General features: G+C 35.2%; 2 protein-coding genes across 3 annotated transcripts; both read right to left on the reverse strand.

Annotated features, from left to right (window-relative positions):
- Positions 1-220: 220 nt before the first annotated feature.
- LOC116172492 lies at positions 221-4,193 on the reverse strand. Of its 2 annotated transcripts, XR_004145670.1 has the most exons (6): positions 4,113-4,193; positions 3,773-3,957; positions 1,457-3,727; positions 1,168-1,408; positions 861-1,120; positions 221-807 (listed from the first exon to the last, which is right to left on the reverse strand). XR_004145670.1 is itself a non-coding variant. In XM_031489720.1 (5 exons), the coding sequence occupies exons 2-5, from the start codon at positions 1,680-1,682 to the stop codon at positions 659-661; spliced, it is 876 nt and encodes a 291-aa protein (XP_031345580.1). In that variant the 5' UTR covers positions 1,683-3,727; positions 3,773-4,072; the 3' UTR covers positions 221-658. The 2 variants fall into 2 exon arrangements, 1 of the variants encoding a protein (XP_031345580.1); XM_031489720.1 differs by lacking the exon at positions 4,113-4,193 and having other exon boundaries at positions 3,773-4,072.
- Positions 4,194-13,532: 9,339 nt separating this feature from the next.
- Positions 13,533-14,657, reverse strand: LOC116172493. The gene is made up of 4 exons (XM_031489721.1): positions 14,537-14,657; positions 14,152-14,392; positions 13,845-14,104; positions 13,533-13,793 (listed from the first exon to the last, which is right to left on the reverse strand). Exons 1-4 carry the CDS (start codon positions 14,592-14,594, stop codon positions 13,639-13,641), a joined length of 714 nt encoding a protein of 237 aa, XP_031345581.1. The 5' UTR covers positions 14,595-14,657; the 3' UTR covers positions 13,533-13,638.
- Positions 14,658-16,453: the final 1,796 nt, after the last annotated feature.

Below are 16,453 nucleotides of genomic sequence, written 5' to 3' on the forward strand. Positions count from 1 at the left end.
AGCCTCATCATAATATGCTCGTAATCCTATTAAAGGAGATGTGCGAGAATTTTAAATTGGAATTAACCAATTGCGCATTATTAAGAATTTCTTTAATCTACCCAATGCGGCCGAGTACGGTACAATCAACACTTGACGCGACACCACTGTCTTCTTTTCTGATTGACTGGTAACTTAATACCCATACACAAAACATAAGCATTTCCAATTCTAAAAATAAGGATATTTATTTAAAAAAATACCAATAACTCAAAAACTATTTGGTATAGCATACAGAATGTTAATAACAAAGGCCCTAAAATTCAAATCTACATTCATTTCTGGCATCTGAGTTGCAATTTGAAAACTGAAGCCTTTGGGATTTTTTTATTGCTGTCAAAAATCGCAGAAGCCCTGCAATAGGTATATAGATAGAAATCTACCTAAAAGAGCACTCGCGTATATTGAACGGTTTAAAAGATATGAATTTTTGAATGGTCCAGACCCTTGGATTTCCAAATTAAAGCTAAAATTGGTATACCTACGTCAAAAACTATAACAAATATCAAGCATTCAGTGCGTCAGAGAAAGAGACCTCTTTATTTTTAAGGACAATTAGAATAAAACTGACATTTAAAAATTGAGCATTATAAATTAACTTTGGTTTTATAATTTTTCATTAGGACGACTTGGGAAATAAGGCGTCATAAGGATATTTTCTGCACATTCGAGAAAGAAACCGTTCTAAAAATGCTTGAAATATGTTTGAAAATGCCGGTGAAACCTCCGTTGCAATTAATTTGGAGCTGGCTTTTAGAAGAGGATTGACTGCAAATAATGGTATTATATTCTGTGTACTTATGTCGTTTGTTTTTATTTACCTCCATCGGCTATTCCTTCTAGCTTCACTTCGATATCATCTAATTTGCAAGTTACTTGGGCTTTAATATCTCTACAGCTTTTGGTCGCACTCCAATTATTTACAAGGAAATCGCATACCAGATTACCATTTTGAGTAGTACCAGAACCCCGGCCGCCTATTGGTATGTTTACCAGATGCCCAGTCATTTCAACATTTGTGGTTATAGCCGAATCCGGAAATGTCACTTGTCCACCGAATACAGCGTCTTTTGGACGAAAGCTAACGAAACAGGAAGACATGCGAATTTTTGTATGTTATCTACTTACTCTACTTTATTAAATTGATAATTGTATAGTCCATATATTGTAAAGTTTTCAGCGGTTGCACTTATATTGGTTATGGAAGATTCGAGGGTTATTGTAAAGTTGGGGGCATTGTAAGGATCAAGCGAGCTCAATCCAATCTCCGGTATTCCCTTTCTAACATACTGATTTAGGCTATTGGCAGCCTTTAGGATGCACTCATTTACGTTGGCATCATCCTGATAGCATCTGGGAAAGTAACTTGCTAAAAACAAATTTCAGTCTGAGTTTCGTTATATCTATCTGTACTTACGCAGTGTAGCTGCTGCGAAGACAGTGCCAACGAAAAGGGTTAGTAATACAGCAAAAAACATTTTAGAAGAGACAAAGTAGTTCGATATTTTCACTATCCTTATATACCTATCCAAATGCGCCGTGAGAACATTGATCACGATAAAATTTAAACTTCGCAAAATTATTAGCTGAACATATGCATTTTTCACATATAAAGGTTCAACAATGTCGTGGCATCTGTACATATGATAATGTTCCTCGCTTAAAATAGAGAGAAATAATGACTCTGATCTTTCGATTCATTTACTAGTCGCCTTTGTTATTTGATTAGCCTAGTATTAAGAATATCCAATAATTAATCGAAGTGGGGATCGTTTATAGGTATATCCCATAAATTGAAATTTATTTATTAAATTTCACAATTTGCGACCTCGCTGGATGGAGCGGCAGCATTTCCATATGAGGCAGCATGGAATGCACTACTTCCTCGTTATGATAATAACAAACTTTGAATGCAGTACCTTTAATAACTTTACAACATTTTTGCATCGGCTGATAGTAAAAGTAAAAAGTATGGTTTCTGTGCGAAAGGTCATTACATATAAAACTGCTGAATTCTTAAAATGTTCGGTTGATGAACGTATTGAAAAAGCGCGCGAGGCTAGGTTATATTTAAATTGTTTAAAGAAGGGGCATACCAATAAGATGTGCCATCGTAGCCCGAGCACAAAGTGCAGCAATATGGACAACAAATTACAAAGGTACCGGATTCTTTCTATCAGTGCTGGTCCTCCACTTTTGATTAATTCGGCTGCAACTTTTCGCGGCTCAAATGATCTTCCTTCCCACCTCCGAGACCGTACCATCCCTTCATTCACACACCACAGAACTATATCAAAACGACATTCAAACTCTTAAAGAAAAAAACCCAGTTTTCTAGACGCCTCAGTGTAGAGAAGAACGTACAAATGAACTACACAGCAGCTGAATTTTCAGATTGTTTGCATTTGTTTTTAAACTACGGAGAAATTTATTTCGAGATCGGCATCCAAAATACGTAAGAAAATTAATAAAGAAGTAGTCTACATAGGTGACTATGTAAATATTCAATATCCAGATAAATCACAGCTGAGCATCAATGTGTATCATCAAAAAATGAAAATTGTTGACCTCCGCGCTTTGTAATTTTATTCTGAATATCTGAACCGATCATTGTTCCCATGTTTAATGTTAAATGGGCCGCGATAATTTTCATTTGGTTTTCTTTACTACGCAATGTGTTTAGCAACCTTGTTGAAACATTTTTTTGTGTTTCACCAAAAACCTTGTTGTCAAGTGGCAATGTGAATTTATGAAACAACCGTCAAACTAAATTGAAAATTGTCTTTGCATTCTATTAAAATGGATTCAAGGATTTATAAATTAATCCAATGTCTTTTTGTATACGTTCAAAATAGTATTCTAATTTGATGTATGCATACCATGTTATAATTACTTTGTTTTTGCCTATAAACTGTCTAATTAAAATGATAATGCAAGAATCGGCTGACAGTGAGGAGTAATTATGGAGTTTTTATACAATTCAGGAGTGCGTTGAAAGGTTTTGATGCGAATGATTCCACTCTCGATCTGAAAACTATGAGAGTATCTTAGCGATTTTACTTGAAAACAATGTTACCGATTTAATTAGATACCAGATATAAAACGCTTAAAGGGCGCGCTTTGCATAATCGGTCGAACAATGTCTTGCAGTATGTTGGAAAATGTAGGTGAAGCTTCTGATGCCCATCAATTAGTTAAGATTTAGTAGGTATGTTATAGCATACCTTAATAAAAATTTCAAATAATGGAAAACTGTAAGCACCTTCATTAATTAAACCAGTTAAGTGCACTTCTATTTCTTGCATTTTACCTGAAACCTAATGCCTTTACAGTTCCCATTTCAATTACTTAAAAGAAAATTGCAAATTTCGTTATTTTCTGTTATGGCTTACCCGCGTCCTTTAGAAGAAAGATTTAATATATATCCAGAACCTTCCTAATTTTTATTGATAAATCCCAATTTAGTGAAGTAACTGCTCCTATGGCGCTAAAAGGTAGTGGTCGCATATTTAAGACGTATTAAAATCGGTCCCACGAACGCAAACTGATATCCGGTACAGACTATGTTGTTACGGTACACCCTGTAGGTACATGAGATCGGCATTCATCAGAGTTCAAATAAGTATTGAAACGATATCGCAGTTGGCACGCATGCCAATTGTTGTCTTGCCTTTCTTTCCTTTTCAAACTGTCGAATCGTTAAGGTCGGTTGTGCAAATATTAAAGTACCTACCGAGTGAGATTGGAACCGGTCAGTTGCCACCAAAGATACCCACGGTACGTCACTACTCACTACAGGACGATAAGATTACGGGAAATATCCCGGTCACCATTTTGGGCGTCGCGATCGGCTGGATCTGCTGCGGGCCGGGACAGTCGGGTGGAGGTATATCTACCGCTCCTTTTTTCGCCGCTCACCTTTAATTTAATTAAAATATATATAGTCGCGTCAAACTTGGACTGTGATAAAATGGTTATTGCTAATTACTAGTTAACGCACATGGTGCACCCTATTCTCTATGTATTACTAATTATTAATAAATTAATTGTACCCTACACAATATCGATCTTACCGATCTGCGGCTTCCCCGCTTATTATTATCTTTCTATTAGTATTAAGCGAGTCGCTTCACCGCAACTCGCTATAATGTACCTACTGTGGCTGCTTGCTTCCCATGAGATAGTGGAATAAAATTGTTCATATTTTTTTCATATATACCATATATATCTGAATACGTGGGAAAGTATTATGAATTAAACTAGTAGGTATGTGATCAAAATGTTAACATCCGAAACTGGAATGATTGCATTTTCAGTTTCAATTAAAATTAATATGCTCTGCGTCCATCATTTTTTATGTAGCGGATTTTAATTTAAAAAAAAATAAAAAAATTTTTCATCACATTTGTTGCACGTAAGCGGTAAGCTTATGCAGGTGTTTAAAATATAAAGATAAGTGGGGTCATTGAAGGATTTCTCTATTGAAACCGCGCTAATTCGTAAGGGATTTTTAAATGTAAAAATACATGCAATACAAAAAAGCCTTTAAATAATAATAATAATAATAATATTTATTCTTGTGATTATACATTATGTATTTACAAACGTCATAAAGATAATAATTTTATACAAAAAGTTTAAAAATTTTTCAGTCGCCTATCTTTATATCACAGATGTCTGTATCACTTAAAAACTCGTCTTACTAATTTCTTAAAACTTTGAGGATTTTCTGTTTTGCAGGTGATATGAAGATGATTATAAAGTTTGAAGCAAAGGTAATTTGAGCTGGATTGAGTTTTACATATTCTTTTAAAGGGTAAGTAGATGCTATTTTTATTTCTTGTGTCATGATGTATATGAGAATGATTTTGTATGCTTTGATATTTAAATTTATGCACGTATGTGACTGACACTAAAATAAATAATGACGACATAGTTAAGGTTTTTAATTTAATAAATGAGTTTCTACAGTCGACTCTTATAACTGATACCACTAAGAATTCTGACAACTCTTCGCTGAATAGCAAAAAGGCATTTACCCGCGTAAGAATTTCCCCACAGAACAATTGCATAAGACAATATACTCTGAAAATTCCCGTAATATGCACTAATTAAGACGTTATTTGAAACAGTATTCTTTAAACATTTAATAAGGTAACTCACCCTTGTTAGTTTATTTGCAACATTGTTCACATGTATGTTCCATTGTAGAGTAGTACTTAAGCTGACGCCTAGTATCTGAATAGTTGAATTATTTTTAATATCTCCTAAATCGCGGAGGCTATGCCATAGGGTTTGTGTTTTACTGTCATTTACAGCTAGCTGATTAGCATTAAACCATGTTTTATCTCCTGGTTTGTATGGTATATTTTAGAATGAAGATTTTCAAGAGAGGTTTCGATATTTATGCTATTTGAATCATCTGCGTAAAGTATGAGATTATTTGCAGACACATTATCAAATAAATCATTAATGAATATAATGAAAAGGGTAGGACCTAAGATTGAGCCTTGGGGTAACCGGCACATTACTACTCGTTTTTCTGATAAATTATTGTTTAGATTGACAATCTAGTTTCTGTTTGTATGGTAAGATTTAATTAACTGCAGAGAAGTTTGATTGAATTTGTAATGTCGTAGTTTTTGAATCATTAGATCTGTATTGATGCAATCGAAGGCTTTTGTTAGATCCCAGGATGTTGTGTGTGCATACTGCCCTTTGTCAAAAACATCCAATATTGTGTTCACATAATCAATTAAAGCTAATACAGTTGAATTATTTTTTCTAAATTGCTTTGTGTTGAAGAGCCTATTTTCCTCAAAATATGATATTATTTGATTCTTTAGCATTCTCTCAAATACTTTTGATAGGATTGGTGTTATAGATATTGGTCTATAATTAGACGGATCGCTAAGACTACCTTTTTTGAATATTGGTGTAACTAACGATATTTTTAGTGCATCTGGAAAGACTCCTGAGCTTATCGAGCTATTTATTAAACTGGTAAGTGGAGTAATAAGGATATTTACTACTGCTTTTAGAATTTTTGAGTTTAGTCCGTATATATCTACCGATGAGGTATTCGATAAACTCATAATAGCGTCTCTAATATGAGTTTGCGATACCTCTTTAAAGGAGAATATGTTTTTTGAAGTATTTGTTTTGTTTAATAAATCTTTTGAGGTTTTGCAGGTTGTATCAACTGACTGTATTCGATCAGCAATATTTGCAAAGTAATTATTTAATTCATTTTCTGTTGGCGGTTGATCGCTTTAAAAAACGTATAAATCAAAATTTTCCTTACTAAGTTTTTTATTACTTCAATCAATTTACCTTTAATGTAACATAAATGGAATAAAAGTGCCTTATATAAGATGCCTTTTTTTGCAGGGGACGATGTTGATACAAAACTAGGCTAATAACAACCCTCTTTACAGTGATAATGACTCAGAAATAGACGGCGGAAAGCTTTTAAGATGCACTTCAGATTCAGAGGACTTACACTCCAAGCTTCTACTCAAACTTTCAAGCTTAAACCTCCAATTTTGAAGCACCAAATGTTAACCTCCAGCTCCAACATTCACATATCAAATTTGGTGCTTTTTTCTTTCTCCGATCGGTTATTATTATGGATTGTGTGTCAACTCTGTTCCGATAGTCTTGTCTTCTACTGAATCTATTCTCCTTCTTCAAGATTCATACAGTTCGTACACTGAAGCATCGCAGGCAGTAGCGACATCTCAAAATACAGAAATCGTGAAGAAGATGCACCTGAATAAGTTGCACGATGACTTAGACCACCTCTCCGTAGTCCAGGAGGAAAACTCGGGAGAAACCTCGGACAACATTTCGAAACGAACCGCTGCTCGTGGACGGAAAATTTGCAATCAGACCAAGATGTAATCAAAGAGGACCAAAGCTGGGTAGCTTCAAGTTACCACTCGAAGTCCTCACACCTAGCCTCTTAATCCCGCCCCACGAATTTTGCGGAACCCTCCTTCAGCCTTACGTACCCGTACCCGTACCCATTATGAAAGCAATGCTCTATAGAAATAAAAGACGCAGAAAAGACAATCTTCAATTCTACCAAATACTTACAGAATTATTTTTACAATTCCACTAGTTAAATAATTTATTGGAAAATCCACCTCTAAATTTCAACAGGGTGTAATCTCCCCAACGTTACGATTAATCAACGCTGTAGCTAAGAAATGGAAAATTCATTCTTTACTGATGAGATTTTCATTACTTGGCACAGAATGAATGCATCAAGGATCAATTTAATTACCAAACCATTAACGGATCAAATGGCGCTCTATTGTTTAATCACTGTTTACATCAATAGTACTGTGCTCGCGCATGTCCTCGGCGTCTTCACTTCTCTCTGTCAGCTGCTCTTCTTTTAATTCAACTCGCTCATTCTTCTTCTTGCTCGTTTAGGATACCCGTCCACACTTTCTTCCAGCACCTTTCTTAACAAACACATGCCCTATTTCTTTCTCTTATGGTGGCCAGTAACTTTCTTTTCTCCCCTATTCTCGACAACACATGTTGGTTGCTAACTCTATCTGACCATTCGATTGTCAAAACCCTTCTACATAACCACATTTCCGGACATTCTATCCTTTGCTTCTCCCTCTCATCTGATGCCCACGTTTCACAGCTTCATTTTACTAAGTAATAATTTACCTTTTTCTACCTAAACGCCTCTTTAGCCGTCCCATTTCGGCGACTTCTACCCACAACGGTCAAAATAGTGCCACAACGCTGAATATCCGTCCGTTTTAGATATTAATGCACACCTAAGGTGTGTAAGAGCAATCGCCAGTCAGACTGGTGTGCGAACCCTTTTCCTGGTTTTCTTTGTCAAATTTGCATGAAATGAAAATTAATCGTGGAGAGTGGGGCGAAGTGGTACAAAAAGACAGGTGGGCGAAGTGTCCGGGTCTGGCATCTTATCATTCTCCTTTCTTTCCAGTCAACAGATTTTCTCTTCAGTATGCTCGGCAGTTTGTCCGACTTAACACAATCATGTGCTTTCTCGAGATCTGTAACACAAAGGTACACTTATTTCCCTCCCTTCAGTTGCAATTAGTTATTTCATTCTAATCGCTCATATTAAACTCGCACGCGGTATTGGCATTATCAGTCGTGACGTGTGCCTCGAAGAAGAAGGTTTATGATATGACCAGAAATGTCCAGTATTCCATCTTTAACATATTGATTTAGTTTACTTCCAACATTAATAAAGCTATCGTTTATCTTGGGATCATTCTGGTAACATACTGGAAAGTAGGTACCTATGTAGCTTGCTAGGAGAAAGAAGAAACGATAATATTTTGAAAAAACTTACGTAGTTGTACCGATGTAAAAGAACTATCTAAAATAAGGAAAAAAATCATAAAAAACGTTAGGCGACAATAGTGACCCTATATAGACATACAGGTACTTACTTTGTTGCCCGAATCGAGTGTGAAAATAAACAGAAGTAATACAAACACTCGATACAAATAAAAGTCATTACATGTGATATCAGAGGATAATAATGTTTGCATTGGAGATTAAAGTAATTTTTCCCAGATTTGCGATGTTTTTCATCTGTGTTAGATCTATTGTCGAGTGTGACTCCACTTTCTTTTTCTCAAACAATATCGATTGACTTTAAACTTTGACTATGAAATCTGGTATAGTTGTTAAAACAATTCATTATACAATTTGTATAAATATAGATCTACGTTAGGGGATTTTATGGTGTCCATCAATAATTTGACTGTAATATTCTCTTAAGTAACTGTCGTCTACTCAGCAAAATATAAAAGGTAGAAGAATGACATTAGAAAGCATACTGATCTGTTTCACTTTATCTACTCTTACGGTTAAAGTGATATATTTACCCTACAATAATATAACTTACTTAACATTGGGCAACCGGTAACTCTCGAAGCGAGATACTCATGGAACGGAAGCTGACTACACTGTTGGACAAGTTCACCCTGATTTTTACAAAGCAATGTCTGCTAAGTTAGGACAAAAAATTGAACTGGTCCCTACCAGATCTTTTGTAGAAGACGAACCTTTCTACCCCAGATCATACACGATAGGTCCGAAGTAGATGCCCTCAACTGTCATTTTTGCTACAGGACCGTTGAGTTACAAAGTTCAAGATCCAGATGATAAAGTAATGAAACCAGCATACGAGGTAACTCCTGCTAGAGAAACAGATCCGACAAAAGAGACGGATTCCAGTGATACTGACTCTATAGTCATATGACTGCAGAAGCAGCTGCGGAGACCACTAAAAAACCTCCACCGCTGGACAGCAGAAAGAGAAAGAGAAGCCTGTTTCTACATTAGCTGTAACGGGTGACCCGAATTCAAGACCGACCAGAGTGCGTCGTAAACCACACTATCTACACTCTACAGGTCTACAGGATTATTCTTGTTGATGTGCGTTGCAGCGAGGTGGGAGGTGTTTGGAAATATCACTCACATCACACATAAATAAAACCTTTAATTATATCACAGATTTTTAAAATTTAAATCTGTGATTATATGCAGCGATTTTATTATAAAATTCCACCAATGATAATTCGTACAAAAGTCACGTTATTATAAAGTAATGGGCTGGTTATGCGCTATTGCGTTCGCATGCGCCACCAATAAGAACTTTACGCCATTATCGTTTTTTAGAAATCCGAAAATATATCTAGAGGAGGGCAAGTGTACATAGTCCCTCTCCCACTACATATAGTTTATCGCTGATATCTATACCACTTAGTACTGGTTATGTTCACATTTGCATCATCTGAATTGAAGTTAGCGCTATTGCTGTTATGAATTACAAATTTTCAAAAAGAGGGGGGAGTAATTTAACTCAATCTAGGTAGTCTGTCCAGTTATATTGGATAATATTCATTTATTTTTAGTGTGTACATGTAACTTCTCGTATATTTGTAAATATATTTTTTTATTGAGCAATCTTAATTAGTTTATTGTCATTACAGATAATGAACCACATAGACCATGCCGAACTAATATCCCGGATTTACTAGTTTTAGGTGGTACTCCTAATAGTGCGGGGATTACCTATGTGCATTGGTGTTTAAATCATTCCGCAGTGTGCAGTGTGTAAGCCGCAAGTTTGTAGCGTATGAGAAAAAAAGTCACAAAACAAAAACGTCAAGAGAAGTAGTATTTTAGCAAATCTGTAACCCATACCAAACGACTTGATACTGCTATGTCAAATGTAAGAAAATTCGCTAAACCCCATGAAGTTTGTTTCGCGCACCACAAGGGAACCTTCATTCAAAAGTTAATGGCGTAGCAGATTTCAGTCACTCGAATTCTAATAGAATCAAACGATAAGAAATAGTAAAGTCATTCGATAGGACGTTATTAGTTCAGCTACTAATTTTCTTTCGTAAGAGGGCAAAGTGAAACTTTACGAGCTTACTAGAAAAAACGTTCTCGAACTTTTAATACCCTCCGCTTTAAATGGAATAGCTGCCTGTAAAATTGATTTGCAGGATTTTTAGAAAAAAGAAACACACGTTATAGAGGCCCTCCGACAGAAAAGCAAATTATGAAGGGACAAAGATTCTAGCCCTGGATCGTGCGTGATAGTTTCATTTTTAGAACAGAAATATACATTCTTTCATTAAACGAAGCTTTGGAATTTTGTTTAATACAATCCTCCCTTCACATTTCCATTTCCTTTACTATTTGCCACAGTACGTAGTAGTTACAAATATTTATTCCCACAAAGTTCGCCCACAAAAGAATTTAATGCAATTTAATTTACCCCAGTATATTTTCAATTACAAGAAATCGCTCCAAGACTGTTTACTTCCACGAAAGCTTTTTATTTATTACTAATTGCAACCGTTAACATTTCTGCTTTTGTTCTTTCATCGGTTTTCAAAAAAAGAGCACATTGCTACCACCACCATATCTACTTCATCAATGGTTACATTAACAGTAAATTGTCGCTTGATGTGTACAAATGTACTGTAGTGTCAACTGCAGGGTGATCTCGTTTTTCTTCGGTTCAAATAATGCAGACGATGAGAGCGAGCCACCCTATAGTTGAAAATTTACGAGCTGTAAACGTAGTTTAGGTTTAGCAGGCGGAACAACGCACAAATAAACAAGGCGAGTCCCCATAAAGCCTATTTATGGACGCGATATATACTAGTTATTTATGTATTAAGGGCATAATAGTGATGTTTATATTCTCGAGGGCGACGAGTTAAAAAGCTCGAGGGCCTATGGCCCGAGAGCTTTTTAGTCGCCCGAGAGTATAAACATCAGTTTATGCCCGTGGTACATACACAATTTTATGTTTTACAAATAGTTTTCTTCGTCAAAATTCGTTTACAAAATAATTCATTATGTTTGATGGAGTATGCGTGGTTCAAATTTGTTAATGTGATTGAAACCATTCAAACGTCAAATGTAATTTTAAATAATTCAATTCATCGTGAATGAGGAAGAAGTTACAGAAACTATACGAAATAAGGCCAATCTTGTGATTTAGTAGGTATTGACAATTAATAATTGACGTTTCTAATTTTCAATGACCTGCAAATATTTGTTTGTTTTGTCATTAAGTATAAATGAGTTACTATGGTGATACTTAATGCCCTAGGGCATAAAGTGGTACTTTATGCCCGCGTATCACAGATATAAAATGTGCTATGATAGGTTAGTAAGACATAAAAAGCTTTATGTACGACTGCAACAACCCTTAAAAATGAAAATTTCATGGAATTCAATAAACTATAAAATCTATATATCATTGACAACAGATGTCAAGCATTTGTCAAATATTTCTAAAATACTACCTTGGATTGACACCTAAGTACGACTGTCACATTGACAGGCGGCCGTTTTACTTTATCATTATGGACTACGCCATAATATTGCTAATTATGGCCACTAATTGCGACTGTAATCACCGCATTATCAAGCAGTCGTACTGTGTTTCTTTAGTTTGGGAAAAAATTATTGTAATCTTAGGTTGTCATTGAATTGTGTCAATTTGAATTCCAATTTAAGATCAATGTTCGAGTCAATTCAATTATTATGTCAGATTTTGCGACAATTTTTTTAAATTCTGAATAAGCTCAACGTCACGATTTTTCTTTGTGCCGGGACCCAGTCATGCCCTGAGTTTAATTTTAAAAATTAAAACAATTAAGAATAATGGTAATTGTGAGCTATGTAGGTATGTCCGTTGTGGCATTGTATTTATTTTCTTATGCGTCCAAAGGCTACAACATTGGTATCTGGCGTGCCAGTGCGCATGTGGAACGAATCCTTAAATTACAAAAACGTGCAGTAAGAATAATGTGTCAACTTAACAACGTCGTGTAAACTTACTTCAAAAAATTAAAAATCTTGACAGTCCAACCTTTACATCCTGGAAACATGTTTATACGCTGTCAAAAATAAATAAACAGTTTATTAAATTAACACATGCCTATAGTACACGTAACAAGTTAGTACTAAATCCTGGTTAGCATAGAGCAGCACTTTTTCAAAATAACTTAAACTATTTAAGCTGTAAGATCTGCAATGTCCTCCCAAATAAAAGAATATTTTGAGCATTTACGAGCATAAGTCAACCCAAAACACATCATCATGGTTTTTATTATGTACTTTTGTGTCTATTATTATTACTGCCTACTATAGCTAAATTTGACGCGAGAATTGAGCACATTATAAATAAATGTATTTCCATCCTTCGTGGAGGAAAGAGTTCGTTATTCAATGCATTCTTCTAAAATTTATGCAAACTTGTGTGTAAATTCGAAAGGGTGTAACGAGTGGTACATAAAGTTTGCATCACTTTTAAAATGTCGTGCAAAGTTAGTGTATTTGTACTGTGTTTATTAATTAGACCTCAATGTTAACTGATAAAGCGCCAATATCTGGTAGGGCGCCAAAACCCGATCCGGTACCGCCTCGAAAAATACCCAGTTACGCCACAGGAGTGATAAGGTTCTTTGTGACAAAATCATCAATCCATGCATTGGTGTAACAGTTATCCTAGTGGGTTCATTACACAAAATTTTAAATCCACGAAGATAGGAGGTCCATCAATGAGTTTCCATTAGAACTAAGAGCGTGTACTGTGCGATCAAAAAAGGGTTGCTGTGGAGTGACCTTTGGAATTTTTGTTTACATGGGAAATCATATTTAACTTGAACTTCCAAAGGCGACTCGACGTCAATCCTTTTTTGATCCCCCGTTATAAACTTAACATTAAAATTGCCGCGTTCTAGCAAATTCATGATAAGGTCTATATATTACTAACACAATTGCATTTTCCTACTTACACCGCAAAACTCGAATGGCCTTCGCAGGGTAGTAAACGCGACTTTAACAGATCAGCATCTAAATTGACGTCCCGTATATAAATGGCTGTACCTCCATGATTCATTTTGGAGCGGCAGGGGATATTTCTCGGTACTTTGCCAGTGCTCAGTGAATAACTGAACAACTGTAAGGTTTATTCATGAACGCATAATATACAAGATCATCTCTTCTAAAGAACAAAACAACGTATGACACTCCCATTGCATCTTATTCGAACCGTTAAGGCGACGGAGGAATTAATTCACTGAACTTAAATTTCCTGCATATGCGAGTCGTAAACTGCTTCATAAATCCTTGAAATATGCTTGAAAAAGCAGGCGAAACTTCCGATGCAAACAATCTAGAGCTCAAGTTCAGGAGAGTGTTTACCACCTCTGAAACGTTGGATTAAAGGCTTACCGCATACGAAAAAATTACAGATTTACCTTCATTAGCCATTCCCGTAAAGTTTATACTCATGTCATCCAGTTTGCAAACTATATCAACGTTTATATCTTTACAATTACTTGTATCAAACCAGTTGCTTAGGGAGAACTCACAAACCGTACGATCACATTCGCATGTTACTGTACCACTCCCTTTAACCTCAACACTTATCATTTGTCCCAAAATTTCGTAATTTGTCCACAGTCCCCATTTGGGTAAGACGACCTTGCCACTAATTTTACCTTCTTTAGGACGAATGCTAGAAGATTATTAAAGAAGTGTTCGACTACTTATTTTAACACTCACTCTACTTCCTCAAATTGGTAGTCGTACATTTTAAAGAGAGTAAAGTTAGTTGTGTACGCAGCAAAATCGGTAATTGGGGTTTCCAGGGTTATATTAAAACCCGACGATACGTAGGGATTTAGTGTACGCATACCAATTTCCGGTACTCCATTTTTCACAAAATCGTTTAAGCTATTCGCAGCCTTTACGAAGCATTCGTTTAATTTCGGATCATTTTGGTAGCATTTTGGAAAGGCATTTGCTAGAACAGAACATTATTTGATCACACACACAGACAGAAGATGAGAATCTGTTTCCATTGCCATTAAAACACATACAGTTAAGGTCTATATAATATGCACGAGCAGGTAGGCTACATGGCTTAGAATGAAGGTCAAAAACTTACATAAAGTAGCCGTTTCGATGTGATCAAAGATACAACTGAGTAAAATTATCAAAATCATGTTTAGTATCTTCTAAAAGAACATCCTGATTACACGATATATATATAGGATCGACTTGAGAATAAAAATCGTAACTAATTCAATGAACATTGTTCAAAACCCTATGGTGCTTCGTATATAATTGTAGAATAAATCACTGTAGAGAAATATACAAATAAAAAGCAGTTCCCAGAGATGTTTTTGGTAAATTACTTTAAAAATATAAATGTCGTAATATAGCTCTCATTCCATTTTTTCGCTAATATGACTTTTGATCGTTTTTTATTTCACCGACTTTGAGTTCCATAACATTTCTCAACTTTATTTTCAAGTAATAAAATCTAATGTAAATCTTTGTACTGATGGAGTTTTCCGGTTTAAAAAAATATTTCCACTCATAAACCAAACACAACACAAGAATGCTCTCTGTACACCACATATCTCAGCAAGATTCAATGAGAACTAGAAATAAATTAAAATGAAACATTCAGACTAAAAAGATTCAACGGATCGAACCACAGATTAATTACACCAAATCGCGGCCACAACTCTCCAGACATACTAGTATAATACAATGTACCAAATTTCAGTAGCATTATATATTTATTCACAATCATATATGTAAGATATCAATTGCCAACTGTTTTGAAGTTTGGAAATGGAATTTGTTATACAGCCTCTTTATGTAAGATTGGAATAAAATAGTATACAAACCTCGATGGTCGGTGGTTCATAACCAACGCCTCACGCGTATATCTCAATATGTACCATAAGCCCTCGGCGTAGGTAATGAACCACTTCCCAGCTCGGTATGTAATCTACTATTATTTGTAACGTTGCGCAAAAATTCAAGACAAGGAAAACGTGTGAGAAGCTTTTCTTATTCAGCTCACTGCCTAAACCTAGGCCTAAACACTACCTTAAATGGTCATGAAGAAATAAGGGTTATTATATTGTAGTTCTGCTTCCATCTTTGGAGTATGTAAGATGATAAAATTAATGGCAATAATTATGTGAACACGTGTATTCTTGCTATGGACATAATTTAATAGTCGCATAAAAGTAAGACTCATTTGTATAATTAAGAATTATGTTGCAAAATAGCACATTAACGTTATGTGAAAAATTTGCTCCCATTAAAACAAACAATCTGCGTTATGAAGGTCCAATTTTATTAAATTTACCTTGAGCAATTAAATCATAATTATTATGTAAATGGTGTTGATCCCATTTACTTCCTTTTTCTCATTTGTTTGAAGCTTGGTAAAGTACATGCGCCTAGTTCCAATTCCAATATATTCAATTCGCTATGTGCCACTAGCTCCTGGAAATTCATCCTAGAAGCATCGACTTTCAGAATATTAGCCCAAAAAACCAAACCCGGAATATTCACTCCAGGAAAACTGGCTTGCGACAGATGACATATCCAAATTTTCATTTAGACCATCTGCTATGTAGGTAGTTATTATCATTCTAGCCTTACTAATTACAATTCATAACTAAAAATTAGTAGAAATAGTACTAATGTAAAAGGAAGATGCCGTTCTACAGACTCAAGGAGAAAACCCTTTTGTGCGAGTATAGGTATCTAATTGTTTGGGGAATAAATTTTTATTTGCAGGCACTTTATTCCGTTGACCTGACACAGTAACGATCATTAATTCTATGGTAACGATAGACTTTGCTAAAAGTTAAGAAGACGAAAAGAGATCATGTTTACGTAGATTTTAGTAGTGTTTACAGGTCTATAAACGTGATAATGTTTATGATAAAAATGCAGTTGGAATACTCATTTAAGTTAGTTAAGGTTCTTGAAGGTAGCACTGGGAATTACACCAATGTACGTTATCTTTGATTACTTTTTTGGCAAAAATAACGTT

This window comes from Photinus pyralis, unplaced genomic scaffold, assembly GCF_008802855.1.
Source record: "Photinus pyralis isolate 1611_PpyrPB1 unplaced genomic scaffold, Ppyr1.3 Ppyr1.4_LG5, whole genome shotgun sequence".
NCBI classification, from domain to species: domain Eukaryota; kingdom Metazoa; phylum Arthropoda; class Insecta; order Coleoptera; family Lampyridae; genus Photinus; species Photinus pyralis.

Coding starts and splice junctions, on each gene's coding strand:
- LOC116172492 (XM_031489720.1), bottom strand. CDS start 1,682: ATGTACAGATGCCACGACATTGTTGAACCTTTATATGTGAAAAATGCA. Junction 1,121..1,167: donor TATCAATTTAATAAAGTAGA/GTAAGTAGATAA, acceptor CTGTTTCGTTAG/CTTTCGTCCAAAAGACGCTG. Junction 808..860: donor AGAAGGAATAGCCGATGGAG/GTAAATAAAAAC, acceptor CATTATTTGCAG/TCAATCCTCTTCTAAAAGCC.
- LOC116172493 (XM_031489721.1), bottom strand. CDS start 14,594: ATGATTTTGATAATTTTACTCAGTTGTATCTTTGATCACATCGAAACG. Junction 14,393..14,536: donor CATCGAAACGGCTACTTTAT/GTAAGTTTTTGA, acceptor GTTCTGTTCTAG/CAAATGCCTTTCCAAAATGC. Junction 14,105..14,151: donor TACCAATTTGAGGAAGTAGA/GTGAGTGTTAAA, acceptor ATAATCTTCTAG/CATTCGTCCTAAAGAAGGTA.